We start from the raw sequence: 21,458 nt of genomic DNA on the forward strand, positions 1-21,458 counted from the left end.
TGGTAGGCGGTGCCACCGCCAAGTCACTGTGATTGAGTTGTTGTAGTGGTGGTGGCTGTATCCGTGCCTCGTTGGTTGTTACCTTGTCACTGGCGACCCCTGTAGGCACCCCTGGATTGGTTTCTGCCTCTAGAGCGCCTATTCCTGCCTCTTTGTGCCTTAGAGGAGTCCGGAAAGGACCAATTCTTGGAGGGCCAGTTCCTGCTAAACCTTGGAGGTTGAACTTGTAAGAAATCTTTCACTGTTTGCACAGATTTTGCTTTCTTCCATCTTTTTAGTACCTGCTGTGCAGGGGAACCAAATAAATTGACCTTGTCCATAGGTGCATCCAAAAGCTTAGATTTGACATGGTCTGGTAATGCCTGTTCTTTCAACCATGCATGCCTCCTGATAACTGTGCCAGTCATGGCTGATCTAAAGGAAGCCTCCAGTGCATCATAGCCACATTTTAAAGAATGGTTACTAACCTGCTGTATGTTATGCACCATTTCTTGAACATACTTTTATCTAAAGATTCTTCAGAGGACAGCTTTTAGTCAACTGGTCAAGCATAAACTCTTGATATTGAATCATATGAAATTGGCAGTTCAAAGCTCTAGCTGACAAAGTAGCAGAGGTGTAAACTTTTACCCCATCTCTAAGGACCTGGATTCCCTTTCAGAGGGAGGGGTTTTAGTAGAAGTAGCTGCTACAGCTTTAGGGCCCTGGGAGATAGTCTCTGGATCTGCAAAAGGAGCCTTATATAAATGGTGATGAGTGTCCGGGACCCTGTAGTACCTATCGGGCTTAGCAGGAGCCGGAGGTAAAGAATCAGGAGCAGTGCAAGCATCATTAAATGCATCATCAACAACAGAAAGAACTGGAGGTATAGCTAAAGGCCTATGCTGTGGCAAATGTAGAAAGGTCCTAAGCCTTTTTCTAGAGTCTGAGAAATCTTGGCCCTGCCACTGAAAAAGTTCCCTCACAGCATGCAAGGTTTCCCCAAAGGAAAATTCCTCAGGAGGAGAGGCTGAAGGGATGGACTCCTCAGCATCAGAGTCTTCGTAAGGAGAATAAGAAGCCTCAGGAGGGTCTGTATGTTCTGAGTCATCAGAGGAATCATCTGTGGATACTGGCTCAGGGGGCTCTGCTCTAGGCCTCTTTTCTGGAGGAGGGAGAGAGGCCCTGTCTGGATGAGGCTGGGCTCCACGAATTAAAGAGATGAGATCCTCAGCCAAAGAAAGCATATGGGAGCTGGTGCTGGGACTGTGAGAGGGGGGCTTGGCAGGCACAGGTTTTGATGCTTTGGCTGCTTAGGCCCTGGCAAAGGCCTTAATAGACATAGCTGGAGGAGGCCTAGCAGCTCCACGTGCAGGGGTTGAAATATCCAGGGGAATGGTGTCTGATAAATCCTGTGAAACCGCAACAGAAGGTTGGATTTCAGAAGCCGTTTCTACCAGGTTAGAAGAGGCCTCGGTAGAAGGCAAGTTATCGGCTGAAGAAAGAACCGCTTGCTCGGTTTCGGCCGAAACCGAGACACTCGTGGTTTGCTTAACCGTGGTTTCGGCCGAAACCGCGGACCGAGTGTCGGTCCTTTTCTTTTTGGTTATTTGCGTAGTCGGAGGATCCGACGGCATAATGTAGGCAAAATCGGAGCCGAAAATCTGTTCAGCAAACTCCGACCGACGTCTAAGCGTCCGTTGGTTAAAAGAAGCACAGGCTAGACAAGCTGCTACGCCGTGGTCTGGGCCTAAACAATGTATGCAAAAGGAGTGGAAATCTTTATGAGGTATTTGTTTCCCACAAGATAAACAGTTATTAACTTTCTCTGACATCGGCTGAGGCAAGAAAGAGTCCCCAACGGGTACTTAGCTTTATAGAAGTCTTCAAGTAGTATTCGTAGTAGTAATCTCTGGATCTGACCGACCGCACACAGCTTCTGCTTCGCAAGAAAGACTGGGGAAAATGGCGTCGGCTGATGCCTTTATACCCGAATAACTGCCGCAATGACGTCAGGTGAAGTGCGACACCAGCCGAAGCCAGACCCAGACTTTGGAATCCGGCCGAAGGGCTGCCTGACGACAGGACAACCCATTTGTAAAGACTGCAGATGCATCCTTGAAGGACATCTTGTCAGAGACTTGGGATGCATGGCTAGGCTTAAAAAGGCCCTTGTGGTCATTAGCTTAGTAAACACATATGAACCTGTTTGTTAACTGGGGCACAGCACTGATCCAAATGGCTCAGCCTGTGAAAAAAACATATAGAATGAATTTGCCTGTTAGACAGTACTACCTTAAAACAACTGCTCAAACTGAGCCACAGAAAGTACAGTTGTGATGGGAGCGTATTACAACAGTTGATATTTCAGTAGGCAGACTTTTGCAGTGGGATAACTCCTTGGGAATATTCTCAAAGCTTATGAACCTTGAGAAAGTTGAACGTGAGACGACCGGGCTTCAAGAGTTCTTGCAAGATGGCGGAGACAAAACCCATCATTACATTGGAGCAGACATCCAGGTTGTAATATTTTGTAAAAGTGTTGATGGATGACTAGGTAATTGCTGCCTACTCCCTCTTAGGAAAGCAGTGGTGCCTGCAGTGGCTCTAGCAGAATGTAACATCACATGTCATATTGCAAACATTATGAGCAAGATGAAGGAGATCCAAATTGACCTAAGTGGTTAGCTGGATCACAGACTGGCTTAAAATGCAATTTACATAATAAGAATTACTGGTGTGCCCTCTGGCAGTATGACGGTGACCAGTGGAGGTCCACAGAGATCTGTGCTGGGACCCCTGCTGTTTGGCATCTCCACTTATCAAATAAGGATCTTTGGTTAACAGATAATTGTAAGAAGGAAGCCAATGTCAAGTCCCCCTCTGACATACATGCACTCCAGTATGCGCCTACACTTGTCAATAGCTGGTGTACTAAAAATGGGCTTAAGCTCAATGCCAAAAAGTGCAACATTGCAACACCCGATAAGCACCCCTAACTCCAGCTTACAGCAGAGATAACACACTACTTCAAAATGAAAAGGGTTGTGAGAGACATGGGATCTTGAGAGGATAGTTGCTTATGTTTGACCATCATGTTGCAGTGGTGGTTAAGAAATCTTTTTTTCCTTGCACAGCTCATAGCAAAAGGTATTTTTTCCAACTCAAAACAAGTCCTCACCTCCTTGTACTTCACATTGATTAGACCCATCGCTGAGTTTAACACCTTGTTTGAGATGTACCTTACTATGCATGTCAAGCAATTGAAAAGACCTCAGAGATTTGTATCTAAAAACATCAAGGGCCTAAAAGATCTGAACTACAAATAAAGACAGGGGCTTTATCCATACACTTAGTTTCATGCAGATTCTTTAGAAGTGATCTGTGCCTTCCTTATAGGGTTACAAGGGATTCAGTAGTCCAAGAACACTTATCAAACAGTCCTGCTAACATTAGGGCCAGAGATCTAAATCTACTCCAACAAATAAGACAAAGAGGATGGACATATTTGCCACACAACACCTACCCCTTCTCTAGAAGGGATAGTGTTGAGTAAAATCCTTTGTACTCTTCTGGATGTGGAACTCTCTTTATAGCCCCTTGTCACAAAATATTTTGTAACAGTGGTGGCACCAAGTGCCTTTGGTTTCAGGTCACAAAGTATTTCTGAGAACTTTGTTGTCTTCATAAAATGTATTTTGTACTCTCTGTTTAATATTTTCAGGACCCAGGCATCTTTTGTGATATTTTTCCCCATTCCTTCATAAAAAAAGCCCAGACATCCTTCAACTCTTTGGTGGGATTTGGCAGGGGCAGGAGGTTAGCAGGATAGTGGGTAAGGATGGGGAGGGACAAGCTTTGTTGAGTCCCAGCTATTCCCTCTTGAGGTCTTAGCCTTGAAGGTCTCCAGGGCTTCCTTTTTGATTCTGTAATTTTATTCTTAAATTGGCATCTCACCCCTTTGTTCTTTTACTTTGCTCTGCCTATGGAAAAAGGACCACATTTTTTGCGGGATAATTTCTGCCACAGGTAGAGGCATTGAAATGAAGCAACTGTTTCACTGACTGCACTGTTTTTCCCTTATTTTCCAGCTTTTCAAACACCTGTTTTTGCAAGCAGTCTAAAAAAGTAACTCTTTTTCAAGTGTGGTAATAAAGAATTGAAATTTAACATGACCTGGTGAGGGGTGGGGAGTAGGGTTAGTTTTCAGCCAGCCAGGTCTTCACATCACTGACTCCGAAGCAGACACCATACAAGATGTGTTGACAGCATCAAAGCTGCATCTAATGGAGTGCTTTGTTACTTGAGAAGATAGACTGCATAAGTCTAACACTGTATCTTTTAGAATTTTGGCTAGCACTTTATTAGCCTTTTCCTTTAACTAAGACAGGAATGTCGCTGGTATTTCAACAAGTGTTGGACACCTGAGAGCACTGATGGCAAAGGTGACAGAGCTGTAGACCTTCTTTCTAAAACAGTTTGATATTTACTTTTTCTGTTATTGTGAAGTGGGTTCTTGTTTTAGTCCCAGTGGATCCCTTGCTGGCATCTACAGATACTCATGGCTGGATTAGCAAAAAGATTTTATGAAGACATTTGCAGGAAATCACAATCTCATAAAAATTGTTTGATTTCCTAGGAACAGGAAAGCTGAGTCTGGCTCAACAGAAGCATTACTAAATGCATCCATCAAGATTTCCACCACTGGAGATATTATTAAGGATTTTAGCTCATATAAGCACAGGAGGTCTCTGCAATGTCTCAGAATCTGAGATCTCCTTTTTAAAATGATTCTTCATTCTGTTGAGGTTATAACCAAAGATACATCCACTGGTGAGGAGTCAGAAGATAAGATGGCCTTATTGTCTGTCTGATAACTTGAAAAGGGAAGTCATTTGGCCAGACCATTTTATCTACCTCTGAGTCACTGAAATCTGATTCCTTGAGGCAGTGCAAGTGTAACTCGTCTTCTTTTAATACCAGGGCTCCTCCCTTTCCCCTCCCCACAAAACTTACTCCGGTTCTGAAGATGGCTTCAGATTCTTATAAAAGTAAACCTGTGCAGACTTCTTTAAGAAGCTGCATGCGAAGTAAAATGTATGAAAGACTACCCAGCTCATGTAAAGAAAAGATGGCAGAAATCTGCTGGCTGGATATGTGAGTGGCTGGCTTTGAGATCCTCATATGGCGGTGGATGCCAATGATCTCAAATTCTGAAACAAGGATGTCCTCACACACCAATGTCAAGGAGAACCTACCTTCATAAAAATCAAAGTATAGGCATCAGAACCAAGCACTCATGGGCAGGCATCCAGACTGATTAAAGACTGCAAATTTTCAGCTCAGGAGGATGTGCTGTCATCTGGGTTCATGTCCGACTTCGAAAGGAAGATTAAGAGCCACAGTCCAATTTGTAGACATCAGGGTTGGGGGCTGCTAAAAGTACAGTTGTGTACACTTACCATAAATGTAGATGTTCGAGTGTATTCACTGTTGCTGTCATTACATTTGGGTTATCTGCTTGCAGTAGCCCTCAGTCGCCCTGATTAACAAAGTCTTGGGTCCTGCGTCGGTTGCTGTCCCTTCTTCAATGACGTCAGTTTTTCTTGCCCCAGATATCAGGTGCCCCCCTAATGGGAAGCAATTAAATCTATAATACAAGGATATACCTCCAACAAAAAAGCAAATACACCAAAAAGCTTTTTGAGCATAGTAAGTGAGGGTAGAGGTACAGCCAAAAGAAGAAAGGGGGCTGGAGGGAGGGTAACCAGGACTGCAACAGTGAATACACTCGAACATCTACATTTATGGTAAGTGTACACAACTGTACTATGTTCTTGTTTCACTGTTGCAATCATCACATTTGGGTAGATTCCCAAAGCTATGGTTGGGAGGAGGAATTTAAATAGAATTAGGACCAGCTATAAGGCCCTGCAAGACTGCAGTGGCAAAACCAGCTCTGAATTTAGAGAAAATTGGCAAATGATAATGCTTGGTGAAAGTATGTACAGAACTCCAGGTAGCAGCTTCTAGGATGTCCCTTGTAGGGACACCCCTGAGAAAGGCTGTAGAGGTAGATGCAGCCCTGGTAGAATGGGGTCTGATGCCCTGTGGGATAGGTTTTCTATGGTGCTTGTAGTAGAAATGAATGCAGTGGCCTATCCATTTTGAAATGGTTTGTTTTGAAATAGCTTTACCCTCTGTCTCTGCAGCAAATGCCACCAGCAGCTGTTCAGATTTCCTTTGAGGTTTAGTCCTGTCCAAGTAGAATCTAAGTTGTCTGTGCACATCTAAGGAGTGCAGTATCCGTTCCCCTTTGTTCTGTGGGTTAGGAAAGAAGGTAGGCAAATTAATGGACTGATTAAGAGCCACACTGGATACCACCTTGGGCATGAAGGAGGGATTGGTTCTGAGGGACACCCTGTCCGCATGAAAGATGATGACAGGCTCCACTGCCATAAGGGCCTGTAATTCAGATACCCTTCTTGCAGAAGTGATTGCTAAAAGGAAAGCTGTTTTCCAGGAAAGGAATTTTAAATCTGCAGTAGCATCTGGCTCGAAAGGAGGAAGAGTAAGTTTCTCCAAGACAAAGTTAAGGTCCCAGGCTGGAGTTGGAGCTCTCCTTGGTGGCCTTAAATTATTGGACCCTCTGAGGAACTGCTTGAGCAGTGGGTGAGAGAAGAGGGGAGGCTCTGTGCTATAATGAGCTGAAATGGCTGAGGCATGAATTTTGATGGATGAAAACGACAAGCCCTTATGAAGCATCTCAGTCAAATATTGTAGAATCTGAGGTAAATTGGGCACAGCTGCGCTCATCCCTTGAGATTGGTTCCAGGTACAAAATCTTTGCCATTTTGCAGCATAAGATTTTCTAGTACTAGGCCTCCTAGCCTCTAAAATGATATCCATCACTGATTTACTGAGGGGTGGAAAAGGAGAGATTAGGTGATTAGCCAGGCTGCTAGGCTCAAGGTTTTTAGCTGTGGGTGCAGAATCTGGTTCTCCTGCTGAGACAACAGGGAAGGAGTCTGAGTCAGGTGCCATGGGGGCAAGTGTGACACACTGCGCAGGCGGGGGTACCAGTGTTGGCGCGGTCAGTCTGGTGCAATTAAAATTGCCCTTGGCTTGTCCTGTTTGATATTTAGTAGTACCTTGGAGAGCAGAGGCAGAGGAGGAAAGACAAACTGATAGGTTTTTCCAGCTGAAGGATAGAGCATCCACTTTCCAAGCTAGCTTGTGGGGAATCCTTGTGCAAAATTTGTCCAATTGATGGTTCTTGGGGGAGGCAAACAGGTCTAGATCTGGGCTCCCCCATTTGCTTGTCAACATGTTGAAAATCCTTGGTTCCAGTTTCCACTCATGTGGGTCCATGAGGTTTCTGCTTAGTCTATCTGCCAGTGTATTTAGTTGTCCTGGCAAGAACTGAGCTTGTAGATTCACTTATTAACTTAAGGCTGTGTTCCACAATGCCATGGCTAGTCTGCAGAGGGGGCAAGAGTGTGTACCCCCCTGCTTGTTTATGTACCACATGACTGTGGTGTTGTCCGTCTTTACCATTAGTTGTCCTGGAAGAATGTGGTCCTTGAAAGCTGTCAGAGCATTCTGTACAGCTAACATTTCCTTTTGATTTATGTGTAGGTGCATCTGACTTGGGTTCCATTTGCCCTGAATACACTTCCCTGCCAGGTGAGCCCCCCATGCATAGTCTGATGCATCTGTTGTTAAGGTTTGGGTGGCAGGGGGTAGTGTGAAGGGTAGTCCCCTGTTTTGGTGGCAGGCTTCTGCCCACCAAAGGAACTCTAGGCGTAGGCAAGGTATGATAAGAATCACTGCTTCTAGATCCTGTGAATGTTGACACCATAGGCTTTTGAGATACCACTGCAGTTTCCTCATATACAGCCTTGCATATGGAATTAGAAGAATGCAGGAGGCCATGAACCCCAAGGCTTGTAGTATCTGCCTTGCAGATAACTGGGTTTTTGTGGCCACATGTTTGAAGTAGGTTGTCAAATGAATCCTTTTCTCTGGCGTGAGGAAAGCCATCTGGGAGGTTGTATTCAAGCTTGCTCCCAGGAATATAATCTGTTGACAGGGTACTAACTGTGATTCCTTTTCGTTTATGGTGTACCCCAGACAAGTCAGTACCCTTTGAACAAAGGCCAGATGATTCAAAAGTATGTCCTGGCTTTCTGCCTGAATTAGACAATCGTCCAGGTATGGGTATATTTGAATATTTATTTGCCTGCAAAATGCAATGACTGGAGCTAGGCACTTTGTGAATACCCTGGGCGCAGTAGATAAGTCAAAGGGCAGTGCAGAGAACTGATAAGTGCATGTAGCCTGCTTTGAAGTATAGGTATATTTTGCAAAACTCCCTTGATAGGGATGTGCAAGTATGCTTCTTTTAAGTCTAGTGTTGCCAACCATGCATCTTTGCCTAGCATAGGAAGCAGCTGGTGAAGAGTCAGCATCTTGAATTTTGGAATCACCAGAAAGGTATTTAGAGTAGAAAGGTCCAGGATAGGACGCCATGTATTGCCTTTTCTGGGTACCAGAAAAAGTCTCGAATAGAAACCTTGTCCCTTTTCCTCTTCTGGTACTAAATGAATAGCCCCCATACTTAAGAGAGACAGTACTTGATTTTGGGCCTCCGCCCACTGATTTGGGGGTAGATCTGGCCACCCGCTTGGTGTTGGTAAAGTGTGGAAGTGAAATCTGTATCCTTGGGACACTATATTTAAAAAACATTTGTCCTGGGTACAGAGTTCCCAGTTTTTGGCCTGCATATCAATTTTTCTGCCTAAAGGAGCATTCAGTTGCGAAATGCTTGGAAGTTTTAAAAGCAAATAATTGAGACAGTTTTCCATAGGGGGGAGTCTTACTACTCCCTGATTTGAGTGCGGAAACCCCCCAATGCTTAGTCTTGTGTGTCCACTGGGACTGAAACCTGTGGTTTCTGTTGTGTCTGGGTTTGGCTTGAGAAGACCTGGAAGGGACTGGAAAGGACTAATTCTTAGAAGGCCAGTGCCTACTAAATCTAGGAGGCTGAACTTGTAAGAAATCTTTAACAGTTTGCATAGATTTAGCTTTATCTTCCATCTTTTTAAGAACTTCCTCAGCCTTGTTGCCAAACAGGCGGTCCTGGTTTAAGGGAGCATCCAACAATTTAGCTTTAACATAATCAGGCTAAGATTGCTCCTTAAGCCAAGTATGCCTTCTGAGCACAGACCCAGTAACAGCAGCCCTGCAAGAGGCCTTTAATGAATCAAAACTACATTGCAAAGTATGTTTTCCAACCTGTTTAGCAGAATGCATTAAATCCTGTAATTCTTTATTTTCCGCACAGTCAGGAATCAACATCATTTTCTGTTTAAGCAAGCCAATAACATGTTGCTGATACTTTAACTTATGAAACTGGCAGTTTAAAGCCCTAATGGCCAAGGTTGCAAAAGTGTAAACTTTCTTACCCCATCTATCCAACGCCCTGGACACTATCAGAAGGGGTGGAATTTTTAGCAGTAGAAGCCTTAATGCCCTTGGGTCCCTGTGAAATAGTCTCTGGATCCGCAATAGAATTTTTAAAAAGGAATTTGTATGAATCAGGAACCCTGTAATATCTGTCAGGTTTTCTGGGAGCAGGAGGCAAAGAATCAGGGGCCAAACTAGATTCCGAAAAAGCATCAACAATGTAGGAGGAATAGCTAAAGGCCTATGCTGCGGCAGGAATAAGAAATCCCTAAGCCTCTTTTTTGAATCAGAGAAATCCTGGCTTTCCCAGTGGAAATGCTCCCTAAGAGTATGTAAGGTTTCACCAAAAGAAAAATCCTCTGGAGGGGAAGCAGAGGGAACAGAGTCCTCTGCATCAGAATCCTCATAAGTAGATAAGGGCAAATCCAGATCAGCAGAAGAATAAGAAAAATGAGAATCCTGGTCAGAAGATTCATAAACAACTTCAGTCCAAGGTCTCTTTGAAGGGGGAGGTTGGCTTCCCCTGATTAGAGTTATAAGATCTTCAGCCATTCTTATTTGCTTTTAGGCATAAAGGCCTGAGCATGTGGCCTGGGTGTTGTTTTTTTAGGCATGGTTTGAGATTTAGGCCTAAATTAAGAAGGAGGCGTCGGTTTAATATGCAAGTCCGTAGGCCTGAATACACCCTCAGAAGCCGGTGCCTGCACAGTGGCTCCGGACCCATCCAAGGTAGAGACATCCGTAGGTTCCATAGTTGAAGCATCTCGCGGCATACCGGACTCCAAATGGGTCTCAGTAGAGGCCTGCAAATCAGAAGTAGCGAGTATCAGGGGCTGCGAAAGCGCCTTACTGAGTACCGGCGAACTGGCAACTGGCTTAGGAGAAGCGTCATTGGCAGTTTTGGACCTCGAGGCCTGTCTCTGTCTTTATCTTTGCGTTTTTTCAGAATCCCGGTAGTCGGATGGCTAACCGATGACATTTCTGGATAATTAAACCAAGAACCGAAATATTTAGAGGCGAAAAAATACCAACGACGGATAGTGCGCTGATTAAATAAACCACAAAACCGACAGCAGGGTACGTCGTGGTCAGGGCCTAGGCAAGGAATACAGTAAGAATTAAAATCTTTATGAGTTATTTACTTAATGACATCGGTAAGGAGCAAGAAAAAGTTTCCCCAATGGGGTACTTAGCTTTAGTTGAAGACTTCGGTTCTGAAACTCAAAAACAAAAATTTCAGGAGTCGGCCGATCGGCACTTGCAAACTGCTTCTTCTTTGGGCACCTCATGGCAAGAAAGACTGATGTAATGGCGTTGGCTGCATGTTTTATACCCCTGACGTCTTGGAAGAAGGGACAGCAACTGACGCAGGACCCAAGACTATGTTAATCAGGCCGACTGAGGGCTACTGCAAGCAGATAACCCAAATGTAATGACTGCAACAGTGAAACACGAAGAACATCTGCCTTACTGGATCAAGCACTCGCAAACCTAGGGAGATCTTTGGCTTTTGATGGAATACAGTCCTCCTCCTTTACAGCTTTCTCATGTGGGCACATCTTTTCCACTCTCTCTCTTTCTCTCTTTTAATTGGGTGTCTGTGGTACACTTGGCTGATGCCACAGTGGCCTTGGTCATTGCATGTGGCCTTCTTTTGTTCAGATAGACTTGAAGAGTCATTGCTCTCTGTTTAATTGTTTTCTGATTGAAGCATGCACAGTAAGGGCAATTATAGACATTATGCTAAGGCCCCTAGTAGAACAAACATCGAGTGTGGAAGTCTTTATGTGGCATCAGCTTCTTCCACGAAATGCACTTAGAAACCTTAACTTCTGACATGCATACATGACAACAAAAAAACAGTAACAGTAAACATGCACATTATACTCAAAGAGATGGAAATAGCTCCCCAACAGTGTACTTTTCTGAAAAATCTAGAAGCCAGGCTGAAATGACTGTTAGATGAACACTACCACAATATGCACCAATCTGCACTCTTACTGTGGCAAAAAAGAACTAAAGATGGTGCAGGTGGACATCCATCCTACACCACTATGTTGACATCCAGATGGTACTGTGTCTTCCCTACCGGGAGGGGGAAGGCTGCAAAACTCTGTAAATCAGACCTTCTGTGGACAGTAATGACAAATATCAAGAGTATTCTTTATGCAATCACCATTTATAATGTGAATACAGCAGATTCACAGATATCATCAAATAATTCCAAGATAGTTGCAATGCACTGTGTAAAAGAATAATGGAATGAACTGAACAAAGGCTAGTCAGACACTAAAGCAGCCAAACCTCAGACCTTTCTTTTTTTTCTAGGACTATGAGCTATATAATACTGTTTTTATATGGTGTACTCTGCAGTGTAGGTGCCAAAGAGATGCCATGCAACTTTTTGTAAAACACATCAAAATATCTGGCACAATCATTGCAGGGAAAGGAATTCAAGTGGATGCCAAATGGAAATACAGCATTGTTCAGAATGAAAAATTACCGTTCACTTCTGTTCCACATAGCACTCTGTTGTCCGCAGCACAAACATTTGAACATCTCTGTCAGCAGGATAAACGTCAAAAATTATGAAAAATACAATCTGTGGAAGTCCAAAGGCAATGAACGGTGAAAAAGGAAACTACTTGATTGCATAATAGAAATCTTAAACAGAGGGCTACTACCATCAAATGAAAAAAAAAAAAATACTGTCAAAATAAAATTGCTGCACTCCATTAAACCTGCAACTTAAATGACAGGTATGTACATACGATAGTGATAAACCTAGAAGAAAAGCTTTATCCTCAAGAAACAGCAGGATTAATGTTGCAGGGCACTGCTTAGCAAATAAAACTTTCCCAGTCTGCAGAACACCCTCCCCCTTCCCTTAATATACCATGATGTTCAGTCTTTCAAATCTCAGATGAGATATACAAAGCATCAAAATTTAGAGATGAAGACTGAAGCTCAAATTACAAATGAAGACTGAAGTCTGGCTATGTCAGATGATAGAGTAGGTGGGTGGGGATATGTTACGAAGGATAGACTTTCTCTTCCCTATATATTATTAAAAGTACCTAATTTTCTTATTTTGTAATAGAGGTCCATCTTCCATAAACAGAAGAACAGAGTCCCAAGAAGATCTTCCTGGCCAGACACCCTCATTGGAACACACCCCTTATTACAATGGCCTGAAAGAAAGACTTTGACATTACACCCAGGATCCAGCAATTATATTGCCTTGCAATTGTGTTGACAGCAGACCAAGTAAATGATGCACAAATATCACCAAGATCTGCATTTCTGAAAAGAGCTGTAGATGTGGAAAATGCTGTGGTAGAATTAGCCTTCAGAGCAGAAGACAGAAACTTACTATACTTGTTATAATAGAAATCGATACAATTACACTTTCATCTATATAAATTAAATTTAGAAACTTTCTGAATAATCTTCCTTTAACAGAAAGCCACAAACAGTTGGCTATCCTTGTGGAAAGATTTTGTTCTCTCAACAGAGAACCACAACTGGAGACACACGTCATGAAATGGAGAAGAATGCATTCCATAGTTGCAATACAGGCAGATGGATATACTGATTGAGGTTAGTCTCAGTACCTATCCACATCTGGCACAAACAAGAGGTTAATACAGAAAGTGGCCTTGTCTCTCTCTAAAATACCAGATATGGGGATTTGAATGAAAGGCACACACTCAGAAGTTCTTTTGGAAGAGGTAACAGTTACCAGAAAAAAGTACCTTCTAATACAGGAGCTCAGTTCTGCAGAAGCTATGGGTTCAAAGGAAAGCAAGGTAAGCATCCCTAATACACAAAACAAGTCCAAGAGAATCCCAAAGGAGATTAAGACCGAATTCTTTACAATGGTGGGTAAGGTTCTAACAAAGCTTAGGAAAAGGAGTACAGACCCTCAGAAGAAAAGTTTAAATGTTGACAGGATGCACTTTAAATGGAGGAATAACTTAGACCACAAAAAAAAAAAAATTCTGAGCTAATCTATTACTGGTGGAATAAGCCTAGTCACTTGGCCAAACCTTAAACAAGCCTTGCCAGTGTTAGGCTTTGATACAGAGAAATGATCTGGACCTCCCTGGAAGAAAGGGAGGAGTCACTAACTACTACTACAACTGAAGATGTTATGTTTTTTACCTAAGCGAATGTAAATTTGGGTGAGACTTGCCCAAAGGTTGCATCAGAGTCTTGACCAGATGCAATGAATGGGGCTTTAACAGGTGAGGCAGAAGTAATGGAAAACAAGTATGTCAAGTCCAGCAAGAAACTATGAGAGTAATTCTCTCTCCCTCTCTTTCTCTACCCAATATCACTTTATGTAGTACAGTTTTTCTGGATGAATCTACTCAGCAGAAGAAATATCTGAAAAGCAAACAAAAAGATTGAACATTTGTGACTCACAGTGTCACAGGAGAATCCCCACAGTGGTGGGATGAAGTCAAAACACTGCTGCACTTGGTATCATTGGGAGAAAATTGAAACAAGGTTTACACCATCTTCAGAACACCTTCCATGTCACTAAGCGGTGAAGGGTCCACATGTGGTGTATCAACACACAGCGACTTATCTTGTCTACCAAAGAACTGTCTCCTCTCCCCCTCAGAATATAGCTGCCTTCCAGAAAATAATCTCACATAATAACCCATTCCCATACTCTAACAGCCTCTTGCCATGTGGGAAATGATCAAGATTCCCCTTTCTTCTGATGTACCAAACATCAGCCATGCTGTCAAAATGAATGGTAAGCACAGCTCTGAGAGGGAAGCTCTGGAACATCAGGATGACTGCTCTCATCTCCAAGATGCAGTGCTGCCTTACAGAAAGAACATCTAAACACCTGAACCATTTACTGTTTGAAATGCTCCCCCGCCTCCCAAGACTGACACATTTGTGGTGACTGCTATCCTAGGTGCAAGTGAAAAACAAGTGTCGCATTGGTTCAAGTTTGTTCTTTGAATATGAATCCATTAACGGAGGTGTGCTTTGCATGCCTTGGAAGTCCAATCATAATGACACACCAGACTGAACTCAATATCACCTTATCCCACCAGGCTTAAGAGGAAGTGACTTTAAAAGTAGAACAGAGACAAGGGAAGTTGAATGGCAATAAAGTTAAGAAGAGACAAGTATTCAGATCTAAATGAATACAAGTGCTTCCTAAAGAAGTGAAGCCTACAGGTTTATAAATGTATGTTCTTATACTTCTTTTGTACTTTTTTATTTCTATTGTGTACATATGTATTACTATTTATGTAGTTTTTTAAGTTTTTCTAACTGGTTTAGTATTTAAAGTGTTAACGAAATAATTCTAATTGAATAATGAACTAAAGAGTTTTTCACTGGTATGTTTTTATATAGAAAGTGCTTGAAATTTTTGGTTGAATAGTTTCTGATGAAGTCTTGTTGGATGAAAGGGTTATATTAAACTTTGAACACTAATTCTGTTCTTGGCCTCCTATGTTTTTTTCCAGTGGTTTTGTTTTCTAAGTTGTTATTTTTACCACTGGTGAAACTGTCTTATTTTTATAGTTGATTGCTCTCATGTGGAGGTTGGCATATAGCTTCATGAGGTGAATACAGCCATGAGATCCAACATTCTGAGGCATATGGCCTGAAATGGAAGAGAAGAACCTTTACACATGTTCATTTGGCTGAGAAAAAGGGTTTAGAATCAGAAGAGGAAGACGTAGAAGTTTGTTCAAACTGCTAAACATACAAGACCTTGTTCCATTACCACAGAAAGTAACACATCTGAACAAACAGGAAGAAATCTCTAAAAAGAAAGAGATAACAGATGTTTTCACCCTGACGCTTTTAAAGCTTAGAGCACAGAAGATAGGGGTTTAGGCCCATTCTAAAAGAAAACCCAGCGTTGATCATCTACAAAGTAATAGAGGGACATACAAAAAGGTAACAAATTATTAGATCAGTACTAGGCAGCCTGGAACTATTTGCTTTGACTGATCATGAGTGAAGTAACAAATCCATGGACATTCAATTATCCAACAATAAACTGCTTGACCTACACTGCCAGTGGTTGGCATGCCCAAGATTTCCTTGGCATTATAAATGCTAACTCCCTTGTACAGACAGTTAACCATCCTATTAGAAGTTCCAAGACTCTTGATATTGTGTTTACAAATGTTGTCTCTCTCACCTTTGGTTCCATCTCAGTACAAATGATTCCTCAAATACCAGGTTAAAGGAACTAAATCTTCATCAACACATAAATAAGACGTGATGGTGTAACAAACTCATATCCCAAGTATCCTGCACTTCTGGAACAAGTTCAATTACATGTCAAGCAAAGCAGCACACCCACCTTCAAGGCAAACCTGGACAACTGGATGAGCAGCTTCAAATCCTCCCCAGTCTACTTTTGAGAAATGTTTTGAATATGGGTTATTATCCAGGCTTGTAATGATAGATTAATACTTACCTATGAACGTATGAACAAGCTAAACATCACAGTGCATAAGATAATATGGGGTCAGGGTTGTTTGTCACACTGGAAAATGTTTACTGGATGAGCAATCCTAACCCCTGTAGCATCAGTCTTGCTGCTTACAGAGGATGGGGCTCTTCTTATCAGATAGAGCTTTATAAACAGCTTGCAATGCATGATTATTTAAATTATTTTCCTCAGATGTAACACGTTTAAGCCTTTTTGCTGAAGTGTGCTGTCCTATCCCCTTGTCCCAACTACACTTGCCTCTAGAAAAAAAAAAATAAGGAAGGTGGCTGCAGTAAGTTTATTTGTAATTATGAAAACCATTATGCATACTACTAAGCACATGCCCTTCTTCAGACATTCTCAAATACATCATTTTAAATAAAAAAAGCAGACAATTAACTTGCCATGCATCCTAAACAAAGAAATCTTTATAAAAATGCATGACTTACTTAACTCCTTCCCTTTGAAAAGGCATCAAGTTCTGAACTATTTCAGGATCAACTTCAGAAAGGTTAGCATCTGGAATGTTGGTTTGCTTTGATTGTGTTTTCTCAAACTGCGTAGCAAATGCTTGAATCACTGCCCTAGGCAATGGCTCCAGTTCTAAAGTTTCAATCTTTGAAACAGATTCCACTGTAAAAAAAGTTAATAAATCATGCCATCATTTCTGGCTGTATACAGGTACTGAAAAGCACTGCTAAGGAGATGAACAAACATGCTGTTGTACTGTGAAGAGAAGCAAACTCTAGTCACAAACAGAAATGTCGCACATGAAGAATTATAATTAACAAAATGTTTCCATTCTCAAAATGCTAACTTGGCTTATAACATATAGTATTTTCAACACTTGTTTATATTAAGTCATTGTTATGCCAAAAGGAAAGACAAATGAATACCAAGCCTGTGATCTAGGGTATGTATTTTTCTCACATCTTTTTTTCTTGTTCCTTCACCCACCATCTGCAATCTGACATGTCCTGGTGTTCCTTCATCAAGGTGCCATACCAAGCAAAAGAGGAGGTAAAAGCATCTCATTAATGGCTGCATCCTAATAGTGAGGATTTTCTTCCTCCCTAGGTCTCCCTTTTAGTCTTGCCCACTGTGCACAACACCCAGCGATGCTTGTGAGGTCTATGCAACTATAATTTTATGAATATAGTACATGTAAAATTAATTTTGGGCACAAAAAATCAGAAAGCCAGAAAGTATGGTGACACTGGTCAAAATCTAGACTAGTGATAAACTGTACTACTGGAATCATGAAATAAAAACCAAATGCCACACAGTTTCCTGTTCACTGTACCTTTGCATTTCTATACCTAATATATTTCCAAAATTTTACACACTGCCCCTAAACATCTTGCAAACATTCTGAAGGGATGCCAGAAAAACAATGTGACAGATGTGAAAGTTACGTACTTAATCACACCAGCGTTTTCGTGAATGTTAAAAACACTAAAAAACCAACAAAAGCCCACTTGTTGAGCAGGTTCTAAAGATACATCCAGCCCAAATGTAAAATTAACTTAATTGGTTAAGCACTTTCCTCCCTATTAATCAAGGACTTCATCAGAACAGTAAAAACTTTTAAATTTCCTCTTTTATACCCTGTTATAATGATCACATGACTACTCTTTCCCACCAATAAAAATATCTCCCCATTGTTCACATCGTAAAAATAATTAAAAAATCTTTCAAACAACAAACTTGAGTTGACATATTTTAAAACCAACTGAAAATATGTAAATATATGTTTTTTAAGTAGTCATAAAATATCATCAGTCATCTGGACACAGAACACAGAAAAAATAGTAATAAAATAAATAGATGTAATAAATATAAGAAGTTAGTACTAAGATTTAAGCCTAACACCTTCATAAGTACACCCATTTAGTGTCTAAATCTGTACTATTTGTCTTTAAACTGGCACAAGGTTCTTCATTCACCTAGCAAAGGAAGCAGGAAAAATAATGCAAAAAACAGAAATAATAAATATGGGAGATTAATACTAAGATTTAAGCATACTACCTTCATAAGTACATGGGTATAGTGTCTAAATCTGTAAAGCTCTCTGTCTTAAAAATGGCATAAGATTAATAGATTCATTTAAACTGGGAAATGTGGCCGCATTTAATCTAAGCTGCCAATAGAATTCCTTCAAGGCCAGATCATTTTCCCAAAACCCTCCTCTGGGGTTCTTTTTACCGATTTCAATAATTCCAAAACTGAACTTTCTAAAAGAGCGACAAATGACACTGTGCTTGTAGAGGGCATTGTTGGAATTCTTATGTTGGGTCACATACATATGTTCATATATGCGTTTTCGAAAACATCTTTTTGTTTTCCCTATGTAGTAATGTAAACATCCAACACAAACAGCTATGTACAGTAGACCCCTACTACTACAGTTACCAGCAACCAGTTTAACCAGCTGTGGGGGTTGACCAACAATGAGCTCAGAACCTTCCAAAATGTAAGTACAATACTTACATGCTCCACATTTTTGTGTTCCCTTCCCGTTATTTTTCTGAAGTATGGGATGTTCTACCCAAATCTTTAGATTGTGCTCTGCCCTATATACAAAATAAGGTTTCTCATGTACCATGTTCAATAACTCTGAGTTAGTTTTAAACATAACTCAGTTTTTAACCAAGATATTGCTTACCGTGTTACTGAACTCTTCATGGTATAAAACCATAGAGTTTGCAAACGTAGACTCTCTGTATGTATTTAAACATTGTCCATAGGGTTCGTTACTGCCCAAAAGTGGTTTATATCGGGTACCCCATCCTCCAAAACACTCTCACTACAATCTATAACCAATCCTGACAGGTACCCTCTTTCACCAAACATCTTAAAAAGAAGTGAAGGCTCTACTTTGAAATCTTCAAGGTCAGATCCTAGCAGCTCTGATCATCTGTCCTCTGACCAGATTCTTTTTTATATGGAAAGGGTGGGAACTGTGAAAATCTAAATAATTATTGGAATAGGTTAGTTATGTAATTACTGTAACAATAGTGCTAGATGATCTGTATGTATCTTTTTTCAACTGTCAAGACATGGCCCACAGGTATGAGTTAGCTCAATGCTTGAAACTTTCCTAGGCTTTACCTCCTCACTGGTTTTTACTCAGCCTTCAGACTTGCACAGTGTTACTCAAAAGTGAACCACTAACAAAGGGAACCAATGTATATGTATGTAATCTATACCCCCCACTAAAACCTCCTCTAGACATAGTCTGCCTGGGGCTAGGGTAAGAAGGGTGAGAATGCTGAAGTACATGACATCAATCATGCATATCTTTGATAAGTATGCAACTTTCTTACAGTCCTATTAGAAGTTCTTTTCCATTTTTATTTTTTGCATCCCCAAGGACAGAGCCTGATGGCTCTTCTACCTGCTCTCAACTAGTCCATTTGTTCCACAGTCGCAGGATCCAGAGATTTCCAGGCAGGTGAGAGTCCTCCAACCCATTTGTTCTTGTCCAGGAAACTCCAAGGAACTAATCCACTTGCAGTGATAGCTGGATGGACGTGAATGGGCCAGCTTTGCTGGTCCTGTAGGTTGGCCTATCATCTCCTCTGACGCAGCACCCCCTCTTCCCATGTGGTGGCTTCTTCTCAGTTCTGCTACAGCTGTGAACTAAGAGGAAGCATGGCTTCTTGTGCTGAATTTCCACTGGCTTACAGTGCCACTTGCACACAGAAGCATGGCCTTGGCAAACTCAAGCTCAACAGTATGAACACCTACTGCCTTCACTAGAAGTCACCCATGTGGTAATCCAATATTGCTTCCCTTCTCCCAGGATGGGTGATCCAGCAGCAACTGCTCAATTCCATCCTTACCCGACCACCACTACAGGATTCTCAGCCACTATATGAAAGTACAGTTGTATAAGAACGCATCCTAACAGTACATATCTAACCAATCACAGCTGCAGTATTACTATCAGATGGGATATCCTACCAAGGATAGCTGTATGTCCAGCCAGCATACAAAAGCCTGTGTGCCCTCTTCATGCGGCATACGTCTGATGTATGACCTCATCCTGAAGGAAGCAAAAGGTACATAAGGGACATACAGGAATGAATCACCTTGGGACTTTCTTACCCAAGACCAAGCCACTGAACTGAGCAGAAGTACACGCAACTACGTACATATGTACAAGTCAAAAAGAAGAGGAAGACATTTTAGAATTGACCTCAGTCCAACAAGGATAAAGGAGAAAAGGAGGGTGGGTTGTAATACTGCAACATCTATTGCTATGAAAGGTTCTTACACAAATGGACTGTGTCCTTCTTTGTACCACTGTTGCAGTATTAATAACAGATGGGAGATTCACACAGCTTTCTAAGAAGAAAGGGAGGGGACACCGGGGCTGAGTTATGGTCTATAAGACCCTGAAGGATGGACTGTGCAAACCTTGCTCTAGCCCTAGAGAGCACAACAATAATGGAATGTTTAGTGAAAGTGTGAACAGAAGACGCCGCAGCTGCTTCATAGATGGATCTAAAATCCATACCTTTGAAGAAATCTCCAGAAGAGACTGCAGTTCTAGTGAAATGTGCTTTAGCTGGGACTTGTAGCTGCCTGCCATAGAAAGAATAATAAAAGAAAATAGCCTTAGAAATCCAGTTAGAATAGTCTGCTCAGAAACAGGAGAATTCAAGCTCTTGTCCTGGAAAGATACAAAAAGTTGGTTGGATATTTTGATAGATATGGCTTTATCTAAATAAAATCTGTGCTATCTATGTACATCTAATGAACGCAAGATTCTCTCTCTATCCTTTACTCTGAGGAAAAGGAAAAAAGGTAGGCAAGTTGATGATCTGGTTCAAAGAGATCTCACTGACAACCTTAGGCATAAAGAACTTTTAGTTATGTACTCACCATAACTTCAGATGTTTGGGATCCATCTCGCCTACATTCTGAATGATGGGTTCGGAGCCGATCCCTCGGCTCCGACTCGGCACGCTTATGCCAAAGAGCGAAGTCTCTTATTGGCTGAGCTTACTATATCCCAGGATGCACCACTACCAGTCCCCCAGATCTAGTTTGTCCGCATACATGCACACATGCACGCCCTGCTTATATAACATCGTCAGATGAAACAAGATAAAACAGTAGAACTCAAAACCGTTCAATCTCTTCTGATCTCCAAGGCAGGGGGAAGGAGATGGATCCCAAACATCTGAAGTTATGGTGAGTACATAACTAAAAGATGTTATGTGATCCTATCTCGCCTACATTCTGAATGATGGGACAGCCCTAGCACCTGAATCCTGGGTGGCTCACTGGAAAACACTCCTGAGTACCGTGGAACCAAAAGATGCCCGTCCTTTAGATGCCACATCCAATTTGTAGTGGGAAATGAAAGGTTGGACCAAGTAGCCGCAGCACAGATTTCCGATATAGCGAGCTTGGAATGAAAAGCTATAGAAGTAGCCATAGCTCTGGTAGAATGAGCTTTGATAGATGTTGTAAGTTGCTTATTCGAAGAAGAATAGGCCTGAGCTATGCAATCTCTGAT

The 21,458-nt window shown here is 41.7% G+C and overlaps 1 protein-coding gene across 1 annotated transcript in view; it reads right to left on the minus strand.

Annotated features, from left to right (window-relative positions):
- The window catches only part of SMARCAL1 (SWI/SNF related, matrix associated, actin dependent regulator of chromatin, subfamily a like 1), a 911,772-nt gene that overhangs the window by 577,662 nt on the left and 312,652 nt on the right, over positions 1 to 21,458 (minus strand). Inside the window, exon 6 of the mRNA XM_044078228.1 lies at positions 16,378 to 16,561. Within this exon, the coding sequence (XP_043934163.1) occupies positions 16,378 to 16,561 (184 nt within the window). The remainder of the gene's footprint in view (positions 1 to 16,377; positions 16,562 to 21,458) is intronic.

Source organism: Protopterus annectens, chromosome 7.part0 (assembly GCF_019279795.1).
Source record: "Protopterus annectens isolate FY-2018-M chromosome 7.part0, PAN1.0, whole genome shotgun sequence".
In the NCBI taxonomy this organism is placed as follows: Eukaryota; Metazoa; Chordata; order Ceratodontiformes; family Protopteridae; genus Protopterus; species Protopterus annectens.